At 35.1% G+C, this 23818-nt stretch overlaps 1 protein-coding gene across 3 annotated transcripts in view; it reads right to left on the reverse strand.

Annotated features, from left to right (window-relative positions):
* Positions 1-260: 260 nt before the first annotated feature.
* Positions 261-23818, reverse strand: part of PRKACB (protein kinase cAMP-activated catalytic subunit beta) — a 143312-nt gene continuing 119754 nt past the window's right edge. For all 3 annotated transcript variants that reach the window (XM_061183955.1, XM_061183956.1, XM_061183954.1), the window contains 2 exons: positions 9803-9967; positions 261-3494 (listed from right to left, as the gene is read on the reverse strand). In XM_061183955.1, the coding sequence (XP_061039938.1) occupies positions 3369-3494; positions 9803-9967 (291 nt within the window). In that variant the 3' untranslated portion in view covers positions 261-3368. The remainder of the gene's footprint in view (positions 3495-9802; positions 9968-23818) is intronic.

A 23818-nucleotide genomic window follows, 5' to 3' on the forward strand; every position in this document is an offset into this window, starting at 1 on the left:
CTAACAGCATGAGGAAAAAGAAGAAACACTTTTAGATACTATGGAATAAATCTAGTAGTTTCTCAGTAAACACACAGTTGGAATAGACTAGTGGACATTTGACCCTCTATTGCTCTGTTCTCACCCAAATACATAAAAACTAGGAATCCATAAGCATCTGTGGTATACGCAGAAAATAAATCAGGAAATAAGGGCACTAAATAGAATCCAAGACTCAATAAATTGTTTTATCCTTTCAAGATAGTTTAATTTTGCAGTTATTGATTAATTAAAAAACACAGTTGTTTTCAGCATTTCCTAGCTACAGTAGTGCATAGGAAATTCCATTCTAAACAAAGAAGTAATTAACGAAATAACACACCTTAACATTTTACATTGATAGGTTACAGTTTACAAGGTGCTTTCACATACATTATTTCATTTGATTCTTCAACAAGCAGAAAAAACAGTGGGAAAGAAAAATGATTTTTTTAGGCTTACAATGAGTATTTTCAGGCCAATGGGCAGTCACTACAAGAACATATCAGAACAAGACAGCAGTGCCCACAAGCCACAATATCTTTTTGGTAGGTTGACAGTTTGATAGCAATTGGATATTTAGCATCAGTGAAGGAGGAAGGAATCAGAACAGACACGAGGTTCTCATGATATTCAAAGAATTGTAAGAACACTGTAGAGTAAGGAGACGAAAGATGCCCTAAAATATAGCCTTACCGAGACTTGCTTCTAAGCATGTTATCCCTTCAAAACGTCAAATAAAAAGAAGAGTCTTGTCACAACATGTGAAAGTTAGAAGGGACCTTAGAAACTGCCTAATGGAACTCTTCCATTTCATAGATAAGAGAACTGAGGCCAAGGTCATTGCTGATAGTGACAGGCCAGGCTTGATACTCAGATGCCTTGACTTTCAGTCTAGGGCTCCTTCCTCGACAATGCCATCTCATTATTTCTTCTGTTTCAAATAACGTAATCTGATATTAAATACTGATTCATTCCACTTATTTATTAATCAAACTTTTATCTTTTTGGCTCAATTGTGGCTGAAACTGGGAGTTTTATATAATTCTAAGATATTCTAATTCAGTGTACTTGAGTGGTCAAAAATAGACTCCCTGGATATATTTGAAAGCTTGCTGGTGTCCTTTAAATGGAGAGTTAAAATGGAATGGCTAAATAGCCCTCAAAACCAATGTATGCCTAGGGTCATCGACCTAGGTAGATTCTATAGCAAATTTGCCAGGCAGTAGTAATTTCATAATTTTTTTTTTTTAGAATTCATAGAAATCTTTTAAATTACTGAAAACTAAAAATGTAATAATCAAAATGTCACCCCCAAGATTTACTAAAATTATTTTGTAATAATTTTACAATAATATACAACAAAGGTACCACAGCATTTATAGCATACATATAGAATACATGATCAGCATGTTCTTGGGTGTAAATGAAATACAAAAAAAGTAATTAAAATTTTTTAGATTTATTAACATGATATATTTTTGTTACATAAAACTTGCTACAGCAAAGTATTTCATATTTTTCTTGCACATTTTAAATATAGGTGGACCAACAAATCAGTATCAGCTTTTAAGTGACATGACCATGCAGAAACACTTGACAACCAAAAGATGTACAGACTGATACGGAGAATATCTCAGACAGATTTTTTCAGTGTCTTCAAAGGTTTTACAAGGGTGTGGTACAGATGAGAAGAAGTAGAATCAGTGACCTACCTGCACCGATAATGAAGCAAATAGAGTGCTTATATATATTAAGATCAGTTTGATTAAACACAACTCATCTTATATGCATGTAAATTGATCATAAAAAATGAACACAGTTTATTTTCAACTATTTTGGTGTGTTGTTTTAAGATAGGTCACTGACACACAGAGATAAAACCAGACAGGAAATTTAAAAGCAAAGAAAAAACATATTTAAAAAACTGAGTTAAGTGGAGTCTCAACAAACAGTGAACAAAATGTGCAAAAGTGCTTGAAATTTCCACATGACAACAATGTTAAGTCAACTGGCAAAAAAGTATATTAAAAAAACTAAACTCAAATACTAAAATTGTATCTGCATGATCATAATTCCGTTTACTGAAAGAAGAGGCAAGAAATTACAACATAGCTAAAAATACCACACCTCAAAATTAAAACACAATTGTGGTAGTTTTATAAATTTTGTCCCCTTTCCTCATTGCTGAGGCATAGGATGAAAGCCAAAGTTGCAACAGGGCCTCTACCTCAGGCTGACAAATATAGTACACCAGCATAATCACCTGGCAACTTTTGTTCTTACTGTGACAAAACAAAGCAAAGCAAAGCAAAATAAACAAAAAAACCTCGATATTTAAACAAAAGTGCCTCTATATTGTTTACAAGAATCAAGCCATTTGTTTGACTTAGCTAAGTATTTGTTCACATTAATGTTCTTTTTAGTTCATTTCTCTTCCTTTCAAAAGTTTACAGTGGGGACTATTTGAGAAACTTAAAAATGTGTCACTTTCATTAGTCATGTTCTATTAAAATACTGGCTAAAACCCTTATGGAAAGTTAAAGTTTAGAAATCTTAGAACTCTTCTCTGATACCTACATAAATGCTGGTATCAAGTGAGAGAACCTGGGCAATGATGATCCATATCATTAGCTTTTCCTGCAAATGAGACACGCTTGTCATACTGCACAGGCTGGTCACTTATTTACTCAAGGGGAGGATGACAGAAAAGGCGGTGAAGTGAAATAGAGCTTCTGATCTGTAGGAATCCAAATTGCTGGGTCTAGCTACTCTGTATTAGTTCTAGGAAAGTTATTGTTTTATTTGTATAAATATCCTTGGTGTAAAGACATTCTATCTTCAAAAATTGTCCAGCGTTTTGGCAAAACCGAATATGAGCTACTCAAAGTAAAAATGATTATTAGAAAGTATATCCTCAAGCAACTGACCAACAAAAATATTGGTAAGAACTACTAAAAGCAACATTTATCCTTCCCTTCCAATGTCACATAGCCGTAACACTGCCCATCTGAAACACCAACAAAATAAAATGAAGCACTATTTGCAGAAAAATTAATGAAAATGAACGGGAAGAAATGGATTTAGGAGAAGAGGAGAAAGACGAACCAAAGAGAAGCAGGAAAGTGTCTAGTTCTGTGTTATGGCACAGACAATGCTTGCTTAGCGGTGCCTTGTTACATAGGTGGATGTAGAGTGCACAGACGGATGACGGCAATAAAGACCTCACTCAGTCGCTGGAATGAAGGAACTAGGTAACTGCTTCGACAAGGACGGTCTCAGCTCTACCTTATCTCTTAACAGAGTGCAAAGACTGAGTGTGAGCTCTGATGTCATCTTGTTGCTCATCTCTAAAATTCACAAAATTCTTTTCCACATTTTTCTGTTATAGAGACACGGATATCTTCTTCTTCATAGTCATCAAAATTGCTGGTATCTCCAGAGCCTCTGAACTTTGGTATGAATGGAGCTTCAACCTATAATTGAGACAGAGAGAGAAACAAGAGTGATATTGTGATTTATAATAAGAAATATATATTTGGTCTTTGTGCCAGTTACTGGCACAAAGCTCCTAAAACCCTTGGATTTCCTGAGTTGAGAGTGGCAAAGGTGTCTTTTGTTATATTAATGAGGTGTCTTTGGGAAAGCCCCTAAGTAACCTAAGGATGGAGGCTGGTTCCCAGGGGACCCAACCCTGTGATTGGAAGGTTGGAACTTTCAGTCCCACTCCCTGACTTTCTGGGAGGGGAGAGGGACTGGAGACTGAGTTCAGTTACCAATGGACAATGAATGAATCAATCATGCCTGTGTAATGAGGCCTCCATAAAACCCCAAAAGGAAGGGGTTTGGGTTTCGAAGAGCTTCTGGGTTGGTGAACAAGTGGGGATTTGGGGAGAGTGGCATGCTTGGAGAGAGCAGGAAGCTCTGAGCCCCTTCTCACACACCTTGCCCTGTGCCTCTCTTCCATCTGGCTATTCCTGAGTTATACCCCTTTATAATAAGCTGGTCACCCAGTAAGTAGTTTCTCAGTTCTGTGAGCCACTCTAGAAAATTAATCAACCCCCAGGTGTTTGTGGGAATCTTGACCTATAGCCCGTTAGAAGCAAAAACTGGACTGGCAATTGGTATCTCCAAATAGATGTGTCAGAAGTGTTAACTGCTTGGTGATATGGAAAAGGAGGAAAAACAAATGCCAGAGAATTTCCAAACAAACACTAAGGAAAATAAATTCCGACTATTACTACACAGTGGCAATCTTTAAATGCCTTTAAGTCCCTAAATGATCACAACATTAAAAGAAGAAGCAAACTATAGGTTTGCTATTGATCTAAATATTTTCATTCAAGGAATGGTACAGGCCAACAACAATACTTGAGATTTCTAGGATAATTAACTGCTGGCATCAAAATGCTGGCACTTAAGGTTATAGAACTCCAGTTTTTCCTTTATCAGTTCCTTATTTCTAAAGTCCATTTTCTATCCCCTTTTCCTTAATTCCTTCCTCCTGAGGTTACAGATAATTCAGATTTATTTTTAATCTTTTTTTTTTAGTTCCCAAGACTATTTTGTTTAAAATATCTGGCTATCAAAAATCTCTGAGAAATTTGAAAAAAAAAATCTCTTTTAGAATTACAAAATTGTTAAATTCTGAACATTTTTCTCTTTGGATCCTAAAAATAAAATGTCTTTCCATTACTTAAAATACGGTCTGTATAAAGATATTGCGGTGTATTGAATATGTTTGAGGAAAAGATTTGAGAAGCTGAAACAATAACACCACAATTTACACAGCATCTATAATGTTTACAAACAATTATACGCAGGCTGTTTCATTTCTTCCTCAGCATAACACTGTGAGGGAGGCAGGGAAGGTAGCCTTATTCCCATTTTACAGATTATAAAACAGAAAGTTGACCAAATTCATGTGACTAATAAGTGGCTAAAGCAGGTTTCAAATTCATTAGGTCTCCACTTCCAGTCCAGAGCTGTTTCCAATATTTATACCAGTGGTTTCCAAAGTTTTTTGATTTATATGCCCTTTAGTAAAACATTTTTGAGTATATATCACCAATAAATGTATAGTTATTTATTTATAAATTATTTACACACATGGCTAAACTATTATAAGATACACACAAAGAAGACATCTAAAAAGAATAAGGTAAAAAATAAGTAGGAATGGCGAGTCTAATATCTTATTGTTTGCCAGATGGTTGCCTGTGTGCCCTGCATTGGGGCCTGCAGTTCTGCACTGCACAGAAGAATGGGCTAAGTAGACAGTCGCCTCATGTCTACTAGCAAGGCAGCAGTTTAGGATCACACCTACTGAGACAATCTCTGGAAAATGATTGTACAGTTTGAGCTGTCCAGGCCATTTTCTCCCATTTTTTGTCTTTCTGCCAGATGCCTTTGTCTATTTCGTTGTTCATGAGCACTTGGTCAGAGAATAAAAAAGGACTATGAAAACTATTCAAATTTACTATCATTTTTGTACTTCTCTACATACTTAGAATTGAGATGATAGTAAAACAAATGGCTATGTTAAAGTACTGAATTATTTCTGTTTGTAAATTATCCAGAGAGGCCCAAGTCCATTTTTGTTAATCAATCATCAAGATTTGCTATTGATCAATTTGCCCAATAAAATAACCTGTTTGTTATAGTGTGCTACTTCTTGGCAGATAAGCTGTTTACTACCTGAGATAAATCCAGCCCTTTGGAAAGCACATGAATGCTAAATGAGCAGTAGGAGTTCTACCCATTTTAAGAATAATTGTTTAAAATACATGATATGTAAAGATTGGTAAATGTTGGCTAAGTAACAGCAGAAATGTTTATTCCTAAATATAAATTTGAAAATATTCAAAATACATCATAAATCTTTAAGATACTGATACTAATAAAAAGTACAAACTTCAACAAAGTCTAATCAATTCATCTAAATATAGCATTAATTAACAATAATATAATAAAGATAATATAAATAGTGATAATTACAAAGGGATATAAATGATTTTATAGGAAAATATAAATTTCTATAATTGACTTTTATAAGAGGCAAAAATTTGAAGAGGCCAATATCCACAGGAGAATTAATTTCTTAAAATTTCCAAGGTATAAATATAATTCCTATGTTCCTTAAATTTCCCAAAGAATAAGAAACATGGAAAATTTCCAGACTCATTTTATGAATCCATATAATCTCAACTCCAGAAAAACAAAAACTATAGATCAATAAAACTTATGACTATGGAAGTAAAAATCCTAAATAAAACTTCAGCAAATTGATTTTAGGCAGATATTAAAATAATAATACCGTAGGATTAAATGATGTTCACTTCAGGAATGTTAGGATAGCTCACTGATGTAACTCCATATACTAATATGTCAAAGAAGATAAAATACAGTATACTAGCAATCAAGGATATTTCCTTAACCTGATCAAGAATACTTATCCAAGACAAATAGCTAATTTCATATTTGGTGGTAAAGCATAAAAGGCATTCCCATTCAAAAGAAGAACAAGATAAGACAGCTCAACAGGCCCACTGTTTTAAAATATTATTCTAGACATTCTAGCATATGTAATAAAACAAAATGGAAATAAAAGATATAAATATTGAAAAAGAAGAGGCAAATGACACCTCCGCCCACTGTGATTATCTGTCAATAAAATCCAAGGAAATCAATAACAGAATTTATTTAGTAAGGTAGCCAATTGTAACAAACATAGAAATGTTTTCTCCCATGTGCTCTTACAATGGGAGAGAAACACATTCACAGTAGCAACCAAAATATAAATTTAAGGAATAACTTTGAGAGAGAAATTGGACCTGTATGAGGGAAGGGGTTTCTGAAACTTTATCAAATGACAGAAAATATCTGAATAACTGCAGAAATATAACATGATCATTAAAAAGAATCCTAAAGATTTTGGTTCTCTTCTAATTAATATACTGTAATCCCAATTAAGATCCCCCAATACAACATAAATATTTGGAAAGACCAATAAAACAGAGGAGTTATTGTTTAATGGGTACAGAGTTTCAGTTTTGCAAGAAGAAAAAGTTCTGGAGATGGATGGTGGTGATGGTGGCACAACAATATTAATGTACTTAATGCCACTGAACTGTACACTTACATATGGTTAAGATATTAAATTTTACAGTATGTGTACTTTACTACAATAAAACTGGAGAAAATTGAATTATGTATTTTTCATAAATATTTATAAGAATTCCACATATTAAATATATAAGTATTTTGAAAATTGAAATAAAAAACATTATAAAGCTACATAAAATGGTGTGGTGGTGTGGTGTACAGTACAAGAAGAAACAAAAAGAGCTCATAAAAAATGAAGTTCAGAAACAGACTGAAGGGCTTCCCTGGTGGCGCAGTGGTTGAGAATCTGCCTGCCAATGCAGGGGACACGGGTTCGAGCCCTGGTCTGGGAAGATCCCACATGCCGCGGAGCAACTAGGCCCGTGAGCCACAATTACTGAGCCTGCGCGTCTGGAGCCTGTGCTCCGCAACAAGAGAGGCCGCGATAATGAGAGGCCCGCGCACCGCGATGAAGAGTGGCCCCCACTTGCCGCAACTAGAGAAAGCCCTCGCACAGAAACGAAGACCCAACACAGCCATAAATAAATAAATAAATAAATAAATAAATAAATAAATAAATAAATAAATAAATAAATAAATAAATAAATAAATAAATAAATAAATAAATAAATAAATAAATAAAAGAAACAGACTGAAGTATATAATAATTTAGTATTAGGAAAGGTGGAGTTTCAAATAAGGAGTCAGATAATTATTATTCAACAAATGCTAAGAGGATAATTGGTTAGTTATTAAACAACAATAACAAAAAGAAGTTAGATCAAAAAGCACTAAAAGAAAATGTAGATTAAATAAGTCACCCAAATAGAATCTTGTAGTAGGTAGTAGTTGTGATGTAATGGTCTGAAGCTAAGGGGAAAATGCAGGGTGGGAAGAAGTAGATCTACTACTGAAGGTGGTCACTGAAGTCATGGGAATAGACTGTGGTGAGGAAAAGCACAGAAAAAAGGAATAAATATGCCAACCGTTAATAAAGGTGCTATCTGGATGATGGGATTATGATGATTTCAAATCTATTTACTTAACAGATTACCTGATGATAACTATATGAAACATACCTCAACCAGAAAGAAAAATAGAGCCTGGACCAATCTATTTAATCTTTCTCTCCAAATTACTCTTCCTTTTGCATCCTCTACCTTAATACAAATTTTAAGGATGAGAAATCTGATGCTTTAAAGTGGTTCAGTAATTAGCTTGAGATTTCACTCCTAATGGTTGTCTGATCTGGGATTCAGATCAATCTACCTAACCCCAGAGTTCATGCTCGCTCTTTTCTGCCTTCTGAGGCAGAGTCTTCCTACTCCAAAATTGCTCAAAGCATGAAAGTTAAGCACGTAATATGTAAAATCTATGAATATCTTATGAAACAATGTACTGTTCAGTGGTTTGGGGCTTTATTTTAATAACCATGTTAAAAGGCCTTTAAAGGGGTAATGTGATCTTGGAATTGGGAATCTGAAGAACTTGGAATCAAACATAGGCATTATTTAGCAGCTGCATGATTATGTTTAAAGCAGTTAGCCTTTCTGAGCCGATTTTCTTATCAGTAAGATGGGGAAAATGGTACCACCTATCCCATAGGATTACTTCAAAGATTAAAATGAGAAGTTACAGAGTTGCTTTCATTAATTTGAAAGTACTGCATTGGTGCTAGGAAATTTAGAAAAAACATGAAAATATAAAATATTTATTTATTAGATCTAAAATCTATTTTAAATTGCTTTGGACCTTGTTCTTGACTACATAACACAACCAGTTGAGATAATGATGCTAACGGCTATGTTTCATGAATTTAATGGTTAGAGAGTTTTTGAACCCCTTTGAGATGCAAAGGCTGTACTGCACTCGCATTGTTTTGGTCTTGCTATATTTTCTATTTGCTGCATTCTAAAATTCTTTTAATGTTTTTAAAAAAATCTTTTATAAAAAATATAAATTAGAAAAACTGTGCTATTAATAATTTGAGCATTTACACTTTTTTCCTAAGGAAATTCACTCATGTGGATGCATGGCATTATTAAATATGGCAAATTTCTGAAACATTAGAAGTTTTTGTTTTATGAAAAAAAAGAAAAAATTAACATATTCAAGATGAAAACACTTTATTCATACAAACTATCTTTAACTGGGCATTTAAGAAGCAAAAGGAGAGAGAAAAGTAATTCAGCACCGCAAAATCTTTTCTTAAACGTCTCAATTTATTACAAAGGTAAAGTAATAATGACTGAAAAATATCTGATGAATCCAGCACTTAAACGTTATGATATCTGGCTGTATGCCAATTCTGGGTAAGAGAATATATTTGTCTACATATCGTCCTACTAATGTGGCTTCACATCAGTTTTGAAGTGCAAACCATTACGACATTGTCTAATATATAATTGCCATGGCACTATGAAAAGAGGCATGGGTAGGAAAAATTTAACGAGGAAAACATTTCAATTGGTGGTCAAAATAGAATATACACTTTCCCTTCTATCAAGGAGAAAACTCATTTTTAAGTTGTGGGCTATAAAGGTTCTTTAAGTCCTGCATAAGATTAATTCAAAAGGTAAAAACAAATAAAACCATGTGTTAAGTTAAAGATACCTCTACTACATATAATTTAAACAGCAACTTTTAAAAAGCTTTTAAATTAAAGAAAGAAAAGCCTCACCTTTCTCTGGTAAATAGCAATCCAATCAGTTGTGGCAAACCACTTGTGAGTTTTTATATCACTCACACCATTCTTTAGATTTCCAAACCGCTTCGTCAGGTCCACCTGCAGCAGGTTCCTTAGAAGGTCCTTGAGATCTGAACTGAAGTGAGAAGGGAATCGAACCTGCAAAACAGACCATGTGGTAAAACACACATTCCAAAATTTTTTTTGAGGTGATAGATCATTATATAAACAAAAATATGTAGTGATGACCTTCAGATACTTTTAACTACACACTTCAGTCTCCATAGTAGTCTTTAAAAAAGAGAATTGAGTCAATGAATTAAAACTGTTCTCTTAGGGCCTTGTTTTGGTCATGGACTCTCTTTAAGAACATGGACCCCTCTCCAGAAGAATGTGCATAACTACAGAACTTTTCCAGCAATGTCAGAAGGTTTACCCATCTTCAAGAGAGACCCCTTGGATCCCATATTATAAATCTTGTGTCTTAGCGACATACAAATTTAAACTTGAAATTTAAATAGAAAAAACACCATATGAAAGATATCAGTATGCACATTTTTGAAAGAGATGATCAAAAAGGAAGTCTAAAAATGATTATAAAAATCCACACTGCCTTTCATAGCATAGGAAACTACTCTTCTTTTACTTATGAGTGACTTTTAAAAATAATTCTGCTATTATGCAATAGTGTAAAAAATGATTTAGATCGGTTTAAAAGCATTTTCCACTTTCTAAACTGTGAAGACTTTACAATTAGTTGACTGGCCCCCAGCCTTAAAAACAAACAAAAAAACCCCAAATAACTGAAGATGTTATATATCAAGTAATCGATAAAATAAAGTACCAGTCATCGGAGACCTAGGTCTACTTTTTGTTTTGTTTAAACACATTCTTCTCCTCTAACTCTCTACTCCAACCTAACTCCCAGTTCTCACCCTATTATTAATATGGGTACTGAAAAATTAAATTAAAATGAGTACTACTAAAGGATGATATTAGAAGAAACAGCTGCATCTATGTCTCCTTACTCTTCCTTCATTACTACCACCTCTCCATTATCCTTTTCAACTGTGTTCAATCATTTCCACTGCCCTCTTCCCCATCACACACACAGGTATGTATGTGCATATATCTACATGTGTGTGAGCACGTGCACTTTCATTTTAATCCCATTTTCCTATCGTGCACTTGTAGGTCCCATTTCATGTTCCCACCTTCACTAAATACAAACATTATTCTCTGGATTATCATGGCCTTAACTTCAAACTGACCATAAATCTCTGAAGAAAGGCTTTAAAGGGTTAACAGATCCATTTCTGAACTTGCATTCTTTCTTTTGTTCTCTACAAGTGCCACCATCACCTTATAACTTGCAATGTGCATCATTACATTATCCAGGTGATCTTCACAATGCACTCATTCATTTAACTATGCTGTGGTATTTCTGCATGTCTGTCTCACTCAGACTGTGAGCTTCTGGAGGGAAGGTACTATGCTATTTTTGTGTTTCTATTCCCAGGATTTATTAGATCACTTCAAATAATATACTTCATCCATTCCACAATTACCCATTGAGTACCTACTATGTACCAGGCACTGTTCTAGGTGCTGAATATACAACAGTGAGCAAAAACAAAGTCTCTGATTTCTTGGTACTTACATCCTAGTTGGATATGACATACTTGGTGAATATGGTATTAACTCTGTTCTAAAGAGGGAGAAACTAAGATTTCAGAGACATTATATACCTTACCCAGTCATTACACTATAAAGTAGCAGAGCTGGGACGAGAAATCTCGTCTTACAATTCCCAGCCTCATGAATTTTGCTCTTTATTACATTGTCTTCAAACATATAGAACTTCTTAATTTACATTCTGACTTTAAAAAGTTCAACATACTTGACATACATTCTCATGTTCTCAAAGCAGAAGTCAAATCATTAGGATGCAAAGCTAGAAATCTATGGCAGTGCTAGATTCATAACCATAGTCTTCTGACTGCCACTCTCCTGCTATTCTGTGAATAAATATTTCTCAAAGTGTGGTCCTAGGGACCACTTTCATCTAAATCAACTGGGAAGTAGAGGATGATAATGCAGATTCCTGGGGCTTACTTCAGATGTTAATGGTATTGGGCCTGAAAATCTGAGCTTCTATCTCCAAGTAATTCATCTGTACATGAAAGCTTGAGAAGCACTATTTACTATTTATGCAGAAGTTTTATTTTTTCTGCTAGTGACAGATCAAAAAACAATTTTAGTGTAAGTAATAAACTAAGTCACCATCATACCAGAGGAAAAGTAGTATTGTGTCAAGCAAACAAAGACTATTTGAAGGTTGAAGGTTTGGGGTCAACTCATATTAGCAACTAAAAAAACCTCATTTTTGCAAAGCCTATATTATTACAGATTATTAGATGTTTTATGTTCTAAAAAAAAAAAAAAAAGACGTGAACTACCACCCTCTCTAGTTTTTGCTTTTGACACAATGGCTTATTAGAAGTTAGGCACTGTGCCAAACAGTTTATATGCACTGGCTCATAAAATCCAGAACATAACACCGAGGTAAATACGATTATTATCCCCACTTTACAGGTGATGCAATTAAGACCTACAGAGATTAAGTAATTTGCCCAGGATTGCAGAGATAATAAGTGGTAGAGCTATAATTGCAAACCAGGCACTCCAACTCCAGGATATATACTCTAGCTTCAGGTTGTTGTCAGGAACCTTATAAAAGACTGAAATTTTCATCTTAAAAATATTTGCTGCACATTTCCTCATTTATCCTACTTGGAATAAAAACTAGAGAATATTGGGTATTCAAAGACACACTGTCCACTTGAAAAATACCACGATTATTTATACAATGGTTATATTCTAATTTTGCTTAGATTCCAAAGAAATAACTTATTTGAAGTATACTTATTTACTATACTTCATTTAGAATAGAGTTTGCATGAACTGTTCAATATAATGTGTCAGTTATTCTCCACTTCATGATGTTCAGAATGGTAGACAGTGATGTACTACATATAAACTATCTTCTGAATTCAGGTAATATGCAATGCAATGGATAAAGAATATATACACCTGAATAAAGTAGTTTTTTATGTGGAATGCAGATACAGTGATGGTCTTGAACTAGTTAATAAGCACATTTATTTGGTTAATCCCCAGAACAGTGATTCTCAAATGGGGAATGGTGGTAGAGGGTTGTGATGGTAGATATCAGAATCATTTGGGAATCTTTTCAAATTCTAGACATGTCCTCCTCACCTCCACATCACACCCTCTTCTTCCCCAGAGATTATGATAGGTAGCCCACACTCCCATAGTAAGCCATGTTAATGATGGGAATCTGTCATACCCTTAAAGTCTACTGGAGGGGAAATAATGAGAATCATTGTGAAAGTATTTTTTCCATGATTGTTCTGAAATGTAATCAGAAATGGAGTTTCTTTGTTGACTGAACTTTCCAAAGAGCCATGTTGATTCATCAACTGAAATTAGCAAAAACTAGAAAATAAATGAAATTATGTTTTAAATGCAAGACCTTTATTTATAGTATGTTAACCTGGAAACACCAAAGACTTCTATAATGGGATGATTCAAAACTGTATCAAATTTTGATACTGTATTGTTTCTATCACTGTTATCAATTATAACTGCTGTAGATGTCAAAAGTAAAATCAGAATTCTAGAATACTGCAGCTAGAGGGAGCTTAATTTAGTCTAAACCTTCATTTTAAAGATGAGGAACCTTCTTTTTTTTTTTTTTTAAAGAAAGATAAGGAACCCTAGCTCCAGTGAGGCTACCAATTCAGTTAATTTCATTGTTGGGAAAATAACAATTCTTTTGACTCCTACATGTTTCTGCAGTCCATGATAGCACAAAATATATGATAGGGCAAATAATGTGAAAACAGCTGTAAAGAGCTAGATGTGGAAAAGAGACAGTCTAACCCCCTTCAACCAGTAGATGTGAGTGATAAGGTTATTGGAAACTGGCATTATTTAACATGAAAGAGGTGTTTGTGCAATATGTACTCCCTAGAGTATTTACTGGGTCTTCTTTCCCCTAATATTTCCTGTTTAGGAATGTTTTTCAACCCTTAGAGACCAAGTTACTTCTGAGTTTCCTAATGATATATTCTTGAGAATAAATCTGTTCCTACAGTGAGGTACAGACACACACAACAAGCTTTTAACACATCATGTGTATCAAAATCATCTGTAATAATTCTAAAAATACAGATGTTTGGAATACACAGAAGACCAACAGAATCAGTATCTCTGAGAATGGGCATCTATTTCATGAAAGTTTCGTGAAGGCAGAGACCACAGCTGATTTTCTGTATCCAGCACTGGTCTGTCATATACCATGAGCTTAATAAATATTTAATGAATGCATGAACTTAAATTCAACAAACACTGATTCAATACCATCTATGTGCTAGGCACTGATGTGCTTGGGATATAGTAGTAAACCAAAGGGAGACAAAGATTCCTGCCTCTACAGTGTTTATATTCTAGTGAGAAAGAAACTTAGCAACAAGAGTGACCCTTTAAAAATGTTGTTATCCTGACAAAACTTGCTTTGTAAGGTCTTTAATTTTTTACTCTGAAGAAAATGGGGAATCATTGCAAAGTTCTGAAAGGAGTAACAGGATCTGACTTAGTGTTAGAGAGCAGTATCAGTGAAGGTGGTAAGAAGTAGTTGAAATCTGCATATATTTTAAAGATAGAGCCAAAATGGTTTTCCTGTGCATCAAATATGGAGTGAGGACTCCAGGGTGTTTTGTCTTGAGTAACTGAAAGTAGCTGAAAGGATAATGTTGCCATCAACTGAGATGGGAAAGATGGTGGGAGGAATAGATTAGCTATGGAAAATAAAAATCTGTCAGTTTTAGGTTGAATTTGAGATATTTATTAGACCGCTGAGTGGAGATTTCAGGTAGGAAGTTGGATACAAAAGTCTGCAACTCAATGAGTCACGTATGGAAAAAATGAATTTGGGAGCTGTCAGCTAGCATTAAAAGTCATAACAAGAATGAGACCACCAATGGAAGAAATGCAGAAAAAGAAGAGGATCAAGCCAAAGAGATTTAGAAGGAAAGATGAGTAATTCAGGAATAAAACTAAGATTATGAAGAGTCACTGAAGCCAAGTGAAGGAGTAATGAATGAACCACTGAACTAGATTCTGTTTCTTTTTTGGCCACAAACTAGCTTTTATCTTTGGGTAATTCTGAGCCTTGATTTACCTACACATAGGATAAGGGAGTTAAATCAAGTAAAATGGAACATTCTTGTCATCTTAAAAATTCTACTAAGCTATTTCTTTAGTAGAAAGAATATCTGGCTTCCAATCCCAACTCCAGTTACATACATTCTCTATGCTTTAGGGCAAACTCTTTTACCTTTCTGAGTCTCACTTACCTCATCTATAAAATGATAAGAGTATATTTCATCTGGCAGGTATGAAAAGAAATTAGTTAACTTTTATGAAATGGCCTTTCTTTTTTTTTTTTTGGCTGTGCCATGCAGCTTATGAGATCTTAATCTTAGTTCCCCAACCAGGGATTGAACCCAGGCCCACGGCAGTGAAAGCACCAAGTCCTAACCACTGGACTGCCAGGGAACTCCCTGTGAAACTGCCTTGCATCTTGCAGGCACTAATTCAATACATGTTTCATTTTTTAAATCTTTTCATTAGGATAATATTTTAATGAACTGAAGTTGAATTTCTGAATCAAAGAAGGAACCTGGAAGTCAGCAATATCTATCATTATGTTTCCAGACTACCCAAGGGCACTTGTGCTAGAAAAGTCATTGGAGAGTGTAAGAAGTTCCTCTTTTCTTCTTGTCTCATGCTCCACCTGTTAAATTTGTACAACAAACACTCTCTTCTTTTCCTAAGGTTCTTAAATTTGATAGAGGCAGGGAGAAAATGGACAGCCATAACCATTTTATAAGGACAGAATTGTGAATATAGCTGATACCTTAAACAACTTTGTCAAATTATATTACATAATACGTTAAAACAACTGTGAAATTCACTCTGAATTGAGCAAACAGAATATTGTTCTGCTTTCAGCACTGATTATAAAGTCTTGTACATTTTAGTTTTAGGAGTAACTATTACTTTCTAAAAATTTAAGAAGTTACATCCAAAAAGCAAATCAGTGCATGTTGTTATAGTATCCATACTGGGTGATTTAAATTCACTGACTCTTTTTTAACTTTAGAAATAAAATAAGACCAAAATCAAGTTTGTCTACACTCGGCTTAATCACAGAAATTACAAAGTTGATCTTTGATTGAAGAAGAGAAAAATTTTACTGCTATTCTTCTGCAATTTATAGAGGAAAAGATTGTTCAACCAGTAACATTATCTTTTATGCATCAGGGTAAAATTTACTGGGCTTAAATGACTCAAAAGAGTTTGCATACAGTAAATAATCTGTTAACTTCTGTCCACGTGCATACTGGAATAAATTTTGAGAAATCCTCTCTCTAAATTAGTACAGTTCAAGAAATCTACCATCCCAGTAAAAAAAATTATCTAGAAAAACTGAGCATATACATTAGTTAATTTTTCAAAACACATAACAACTTTTCATACATTAGGCTTTCTAATAGATATGGTGCAAAGTTCCACACTGCCTCATAGGACCCAGGGAAAGTTTAATCAACCTGGATCCTATATATAAAAAGAAACATCTAGGACATTAACAAAATACTTATAAATATTAGTACCATGATTGTGGGCTCTCTGATCTGTTCTTACCTATGCAGAAACAGTGCATAGACATAATGAATTCAGATGGTTGCAAAAGGTTATTACCCACCCCATCCTCATTCCATCCCCTGCAAAACAAGTTGCAATCATTTGCCCATAGGACCCCTAAGGTAAGGACTGTCTCAAAGCAGGTATTAAGAAGAATTTTAAATGTCCACAGCAAGGTGTTAAAACACGGCCCTGGATTTTATGTAAATGGTATATCTGCTTTTGTACTTCATGAAAATAACTCCTGCGTACTGTTAAGTCTCTTTAACTGTAGCCATGCCAAATAGAAAATGGCATTTTAATTTCTCCTAAAGCATTAACAATGGTGCCTTAGAAAAAGTGTAGTGGTATATCTGTATATGTGTATATTACTTAGGAATACACAAAAAAGAGAAAATATAGCAGGCCTGAGACTGCTACCCTTCAGGAAGGCCTGCCTGCAAGTTTGGCAGTTGGCAGGTATCTGGGAATTGCAATGGTGATTCAAAGTTCCAGACATTGAAAAGAAACTTCCTTAAATGACATGAGTGGCTCACTGTACCTAGACTGTTGGTACAAACAATATGGTTTATGCTGAACATCTGTTTTTGTTCTGGGAGTCTGGGATTTTGCTATGTGTTAGGTAGAGGGTGTATATGTGATCCCAATAAAACCCTTGGGCACTGAGTCTTTACTGTGCTTCTCTGATAGATAACATTTCATCCATGTTGCCAGATTTGTTGCTGGAGGAATGAAGTGTCCTTTTTGACTCCTTTGGGAGAGGACTCTTGAAAGCTTGTGCTGGTTTCCTCTGGACATTACCCCATGTGACTTTTGCCTTTGCTGATTTTAGTTTATAAACGTTCTTGTAAGGTACTTGTTACAATGAAAGGTATTCATTCCTTGAGTATTACTATATGCTGAATTTTGTGAGTCTTCCTAGTGAATCACCTAACCTGGGAATGATCTTGGGGACCTTGGACATAGAAGGGAATAGCCATCTGGCTGCTAATCAACTACACTTCATGTGAAAGTGGATTGCTCTTCAGGAAAAAATTAACTGACTCTTGGATCATTCTGTGTATACATATGTTTACAACTTTATATTTTTTATACTGTCTCCTTGTACATTTTTGGTGCTCATTAAAAATGAAATAATATTTACTTCATACATAATAGAGCTAAGAATTTTTTTAAATTACATAAGTCAAAAACTCTAACTTTAAGGTTTCCACACAGCTGTTACTTGCCTGCCACCTTATTTGCAAATGTCATTTTTGAACACAACGTTAACTTTTGTATTAACAAGAGTAATGCAGCCAGATAGAGTTGCTGTGGAAACCATAACTGATTCTTGTATAGAGTATATGGCACTGAAGTATTAAATTTAAAGACTATATACAGAAACTCAGCATATGTATTGCTAGGATGAGGCACAGTTAATGTGGGACTTATAAGACTTTTCTGTTAACTATGCATTTCTAAACCTGAACCTTAATATTGCATGAATAATTTGACATTTAAATACCACCTCCAACTCCCTCTTGCGAGAGCACTGGAATCACAACTAACTACTGAACAATCATTGAAAGAAAGACACTGGAACTCACCAAGAAAGATACCCCACATCCAAGACAAAGGAGAAGCTGCAATGAGATGGTAGGAGGGGCACAATCACAATAAAATCAAATCCCAAAACTGCTGGGTGGGCGACTCTCAACTGGAGAACAATTATACCACAGAAGTCCATGCACTGGAGTGAAGGTTCTGAGCCCCAGGTCAGCCTTCCCAACCTGGGGGTCTGACAATGGGAGGAGGAATCCCAGAGAATCAGACTTGAAGGCCAATGGGGTTTGATTGCAGGACTTCGACAGGACTGGGGGAAACAGAGACTCCATTCTTGGAGGGCAGACACAAAGTAGTGTGTGCACCAGGACCCAGGGGGGAAGGAGGAGTGACCCCATAGGAGACAGAACCAGACCTACCTGCTAGTGTTGGAGGGTCTCCTGCGGGGGGCAGGGTGGAGTGGCTGTGGCTCACTGCAGGGACAAGGACACTGGCAGCAGAAGTTCTGGGAAGTACTCATTGAAGTCAGCCCTCCTGGAGTCCGCCATTAGCCCCACCAAAGAGCCTGTAGGCACCAGTGCTGGGTTGCCTCAGGCCAAACAGCCAACAGGGAGGGAACCCAGCCCCACCCATCAGCAGACAAGCAGATTAAAGTTTTACTGAGCTCTGCCCACCAGAGGGATGCCCAGCTCTACCCACTACCAGTCCCTCCCATCAGGAAGCTTGCACAAGCCTCTTAGGTAGCCTCATCCACCAGAGGGCAGACAGCAGAAGCAAGAAGAACTACAATCCTGCAGCCTGCAGAACGAAAACCACAATCACAGAAAGACAGACAACATGAAAAGGCAGAGGACTATGTCCCAGATGAAGGAACAAGACAAAACCTGAGAAAAACAACTAAATGAAGTGGAGATAGGCAACTTTCCAGAAAATTCAGAATAATGTTAGTGAAGATGATTGAGGCCCTTGGAAAAAGAATGGAGTCAAGGATCAAGAAGATGCAAGAAATGTTTAACAAAGACCTAGAAGAATTAAAGAACAAACAAACAGAGATGAAGAATACAATAAATGAAATGAAAAATACACTAGAAGGAATCAACAGCAGAATAACTGAGGCAGAAGAATGGATAAGTGACCTGGAAGACACAATGGTGGAAATCACTGTCACAGAGCAGAATAAAGAAAAAAGAATGAAAAGAAATGAAGACAGCCTAAGAGACTCTGGGACAACATTAAATGCACCAACAGTCACATTATAGGGGTCCCGGAAGGAAAGGAGACAGAGAAAGGACCCAAGAAAATATTTGAAGAGATTATAGTAGAAAGCTTACCTAACGAGATTATAGTAGAAAACTTCCCTAACATGGGAAAGGAAATAGCCACCCAAGTCCAGGAAGCACAGAGAGTCCTAGGCAGGATAAACCCAAGGAGAAACAAGCCGAGACACATAGTAATCAAACTGAAAAAAATTAAAGACAAAGAAAAATATTAAAATAAACAAGGGAAAAATGACAAATAGCATGCAAGGTAACTCCATACATTTAACAGCTGATTTATCAGGAGAAATTCTGCAAGCCAGAAGGGAGTGGTATGATATATTTAAAGTGATGAAAGGGAACAACCTAAAACCAAGACTACTCTACCCAGCAAGAATCTCATTCAGATTTGACAGATAAATCAAAAGCTTTACAGACAAGCAATAGCTAAGAGAATTCAGCACCACCAAACCAGCTGTACAACAAATGCTACAGAATCTTCTCTAAGTGGGAAACACAAGAGAAGAAAAGGACCTACAAAAACAAACCCAAAACAATTAAGAAAATGGTAATAGGAACATACATATTGATAATTACCTTAAATGTGAATGGATTACACACTCCAACCAAAAGACAGACTGGCTGAATGGATACAAAAACAAGACCCATATATATGCTGTCTACAAGAGACCCACTTCAGACCTAGGGACACATACAGACTGAAAGTGAGGGGATGGAAAAAGATATTCCATGCAAATGGAAATCAAAAGAAAGCTGGAGTAGCAATTCTCATATAAGACAAAATAGACTTTAAAATAAAGACTATTACAAGAGACAAAGAAGGACACAACATAATAATCACGGGATCAATCCAAAAAGAAGATATAACAATTGTAAATATTTATGCACCCAACATAGGAGCACCTCAATACATAAGGCAAATGCTAACAGCCATAAAAGGGGAAATCAACAGTAACACAATCATAGTAGGGGACTTTAACAGCCCACTTTCACCAACGGACAGATCATCCAAAATGAAAATAAATAAGGAAACACAAGCTTTAAATGACACAATAGACCAGATAGGTTTAACTGATATTTATAGGACATTCCCCCCGAAAACAGAAGATTACACTTTCTTCTCAAGTGCACATGGAACATTCTCCAGAATAGATCACATCTTGGGTCACAAATCAAGCATTGGTAAATTTACGAAAACAAATCATATCAAGCATCTTTTCCAACCACAATGCTATGAGATTAGAAATAAATTATAGAAAAAACAAAAAATGTAAAAAACACAAACACATGTAGGCTAAAAAATACGTTACTAAATAACCAAGAGATCACTGAAGAAATCAAAGAGGAAATCAAAAAATACCTAGAGACAAATGACAATGAAAACACAATGACCCAAAACCTATGGGATGCAGCAAAAGCAGTTGGAAGAGGGAAGGCTATAGCAATACAATCCTACTTCAAGAAACCAGAAAAATCTGAAATAAACAATCTAACCTTACACCTAAAGGAACTAGAGAAAGGAGAACAAACAAAACCCAAAGTTAGTAGAAGGAAAGAAATCATAAAAATCAGATCAGAAATAAATCAAATAGAAATGAAGAAAACAATAGCAAAGATCAATGAAACTAAAAGCTGGTTCATTGAGAAGATAAACAAAATTGATAAACCTTTAGCCAGACTCATCAAGAAAAAGAGGGAGAGGACTCAAATCAATAAAATTAGAAATGAAAAAGGAGAAGTTACAATGGACAGTGCAGAAATACAAAGCATCCTAAGAGACTACTACAAGCAATGATATGCCAATAAAATGGACAACCTGGAAGAAATGGACAAATTCTTAGAAAAGTACAACCTTGAGAGACTGAACCAGGAAGAAAGACAAATTATGAACAGACCAATCACAAGTACTGAAACTGAAACTGTGATTAAAAATCTTCCAATAAACAAAAGTCCAGGACCAGATGGCTTCACAGGTGAATTCTATCAAACATTTAGAGAAGAGCTAACACCCATCCTTCTCAAACTCTTCCAAAAAATTGCAGTGTAAGGAACACTCCCAAACTCATTCTATGAGGCCATCATCACCCTGATACCAAAACCAGACAAAGATACTACAAAAAAAGGAAATTACAGACCAATATCACTGATGAATACAGATGCAAAAATCTTCAACAAAATACTAGCAAACAGAATCCAGCAACACATTAAAAGGATCATACACCATGATCAAGTGGCATTTATCCCAGGGATGCAAGGATTCTTCAATATATACAAATCAATCAATGTGACACATCATATTAACAGATTGAAGGATAAAAACCATATAATCATCTCAATAGATGCAGAAAAAGCTACAGTAATCAAGACAATATGGTATTGGCACAAAAACAGAAATATAGATCAATGGAACAGGATAGAAAGCCCAGAGATAAACCCACGCACCTATGGTCAACTAATCGATGACAAAGGAGGCAAGGATATACAATGGAGAAAAGACAGTCTCTTCAATAAGTGGTGCTGGGAAAACTGGACAGCTACATGTAAAAGAATGAAATTAGAACACTCCCTAACACCATATGCAAAAATAAACTCAAAATGGATTAAAGACCTAAATGTAAGACCGGACACTATAAAATTCTTAGAGGAAAGCATAGGAAGAACACTCTTTGACATAAATCACAGCAAGATCTTTTTTGACCCACCTCCTAGAGTAATGGAAATAAACACAAAAATAAACAAATGGGACCTAATAAAACAAAAGCTTTTGCACAGCAAAGAAAACCATAAATAAGACAAAAAGACAACCTCCAGAATGGGAGAAAATATTTGCAAACGAATCAACAGGCAAAGGATTAATCTCCAAAATATATAAACAGTTCACGCAAATCAATATCAAAAAAACAAACAACCCAATCAAAAAATGGGTGGGAGACCTAAATAGACACTTCTCCAAAGAAGACATACAGATGGCCAAGAGGCACAGGAAAAGCTGCTCAACATCACTAATTATTAGAGAAATACAAATCAAAACTACAATGAGGTATCACCTCACACCAATTAGAATGGGCATCATCAGAAAGTCTACAAACAATAAATGCGGAGAGGGTGTGGAGAAAAGGGAAACCTCTTGCACTGTTGGTGGGAATGTAAGTTGATACAGCCACTATGGAGAACAGTATGGAGGTTCCTTAAAAAACTAAAAATAGACTTACCATATGACCCAGCAATCGCACTACTGGGCATATACCCAGAGAAAACCATAATTCAAAAAGACACATGCACCCCAATATTAATTGCAGCATTATTTACAATAGCCAGGTCATGGAAACAAGCTAAATGTCCATCAACAGACAAATATATAAAGAAGATGTGGTACATATATACAACGGAATATTACTCAGCCATATAAAGGAACAAAATTGGGTTATTTGTAGAGACATGGATGGACCTAGAGAGTGTCATACAGAGTGAAGTTAAGTCAGAAAGAGAAAAACAAATATCGTATATTAACGCATATATGTGGAATCTAGAAAAATGGTACAGATGAACCAGTTTGCTAGGCAGAAAAAGAGACACAGATGTAGAGAACAAACGTATGGACACCAAGCGGGGGAAGCAGCGGACAGGGGTGGTGGGATGAATTGGGAGATTGAGATTGACATTGACATATATACACTAATATGTATAAAATAGATAAATAATAAGAACTTGCTGTATAGCACAGGGAAATCCACTTCGCTGTACAGTAGAAACTAACACAACATTGTAAAACAACTATACCCCAATAAAAATAAATAAATAAATAAATACCACCTCCTCTGTTTTTTTTAAAGGCAAAATATGTGTAGGAGAGGATCTAACAAGCTGATTGATCATCTTTCTGTGCATTTATAAATACCAATTTGAATTAAAATATTGTAAATAGAGAAAGAACGTAAAAATCTAATGTTCAAATATATGTACTTTAGTGAATTAATCACTTCATTAAACACATTTCATTTAACTTTGATAAGTCAATGATACCTATAACCTTTATAACATGGTTTCCGAAAACATAATCAACATAAAATATTGTTGCATAAAATACCATGCTTTTAAAAAAAAGAAAAAAATTCTGAATGAAAAGTATATTTTTAAATGTTATTTGATATCATTAAAATCATTAAAAAATTTAAATACAAATATAGGATCTGTAAGACCAAAACTGGATTTTCAATGACTTGAACAATTAAAAAATTTGAAAACAAGTTCGTCTCCAATTTGACTTTTAGCTACTAACTAGAGAGACAATAATACTTTGTAATGTGGATAGAGATAACTTCTAGTTTGGATTTGAGTGCTGAAACAGATGGTTTTATTGGGAAATGTGAATATGATTTTACATTCAAATAATACA

Source organism: Eubalaena glacialis, chromosome 3 (assembly GCF_028564815.1).
Source record: "Eubalaena glacialis isolate mEubGla1 chromosome 3, mEubGla1.1.hap2.+ XY, whole genome shotgun sequence".
Lineage (NCBI taxonomy): Eukaryota > Metazoa > Chordata > Mammalia > Artiodactyla > Balaenidae > Eubalaena > Eubalaena glacialis.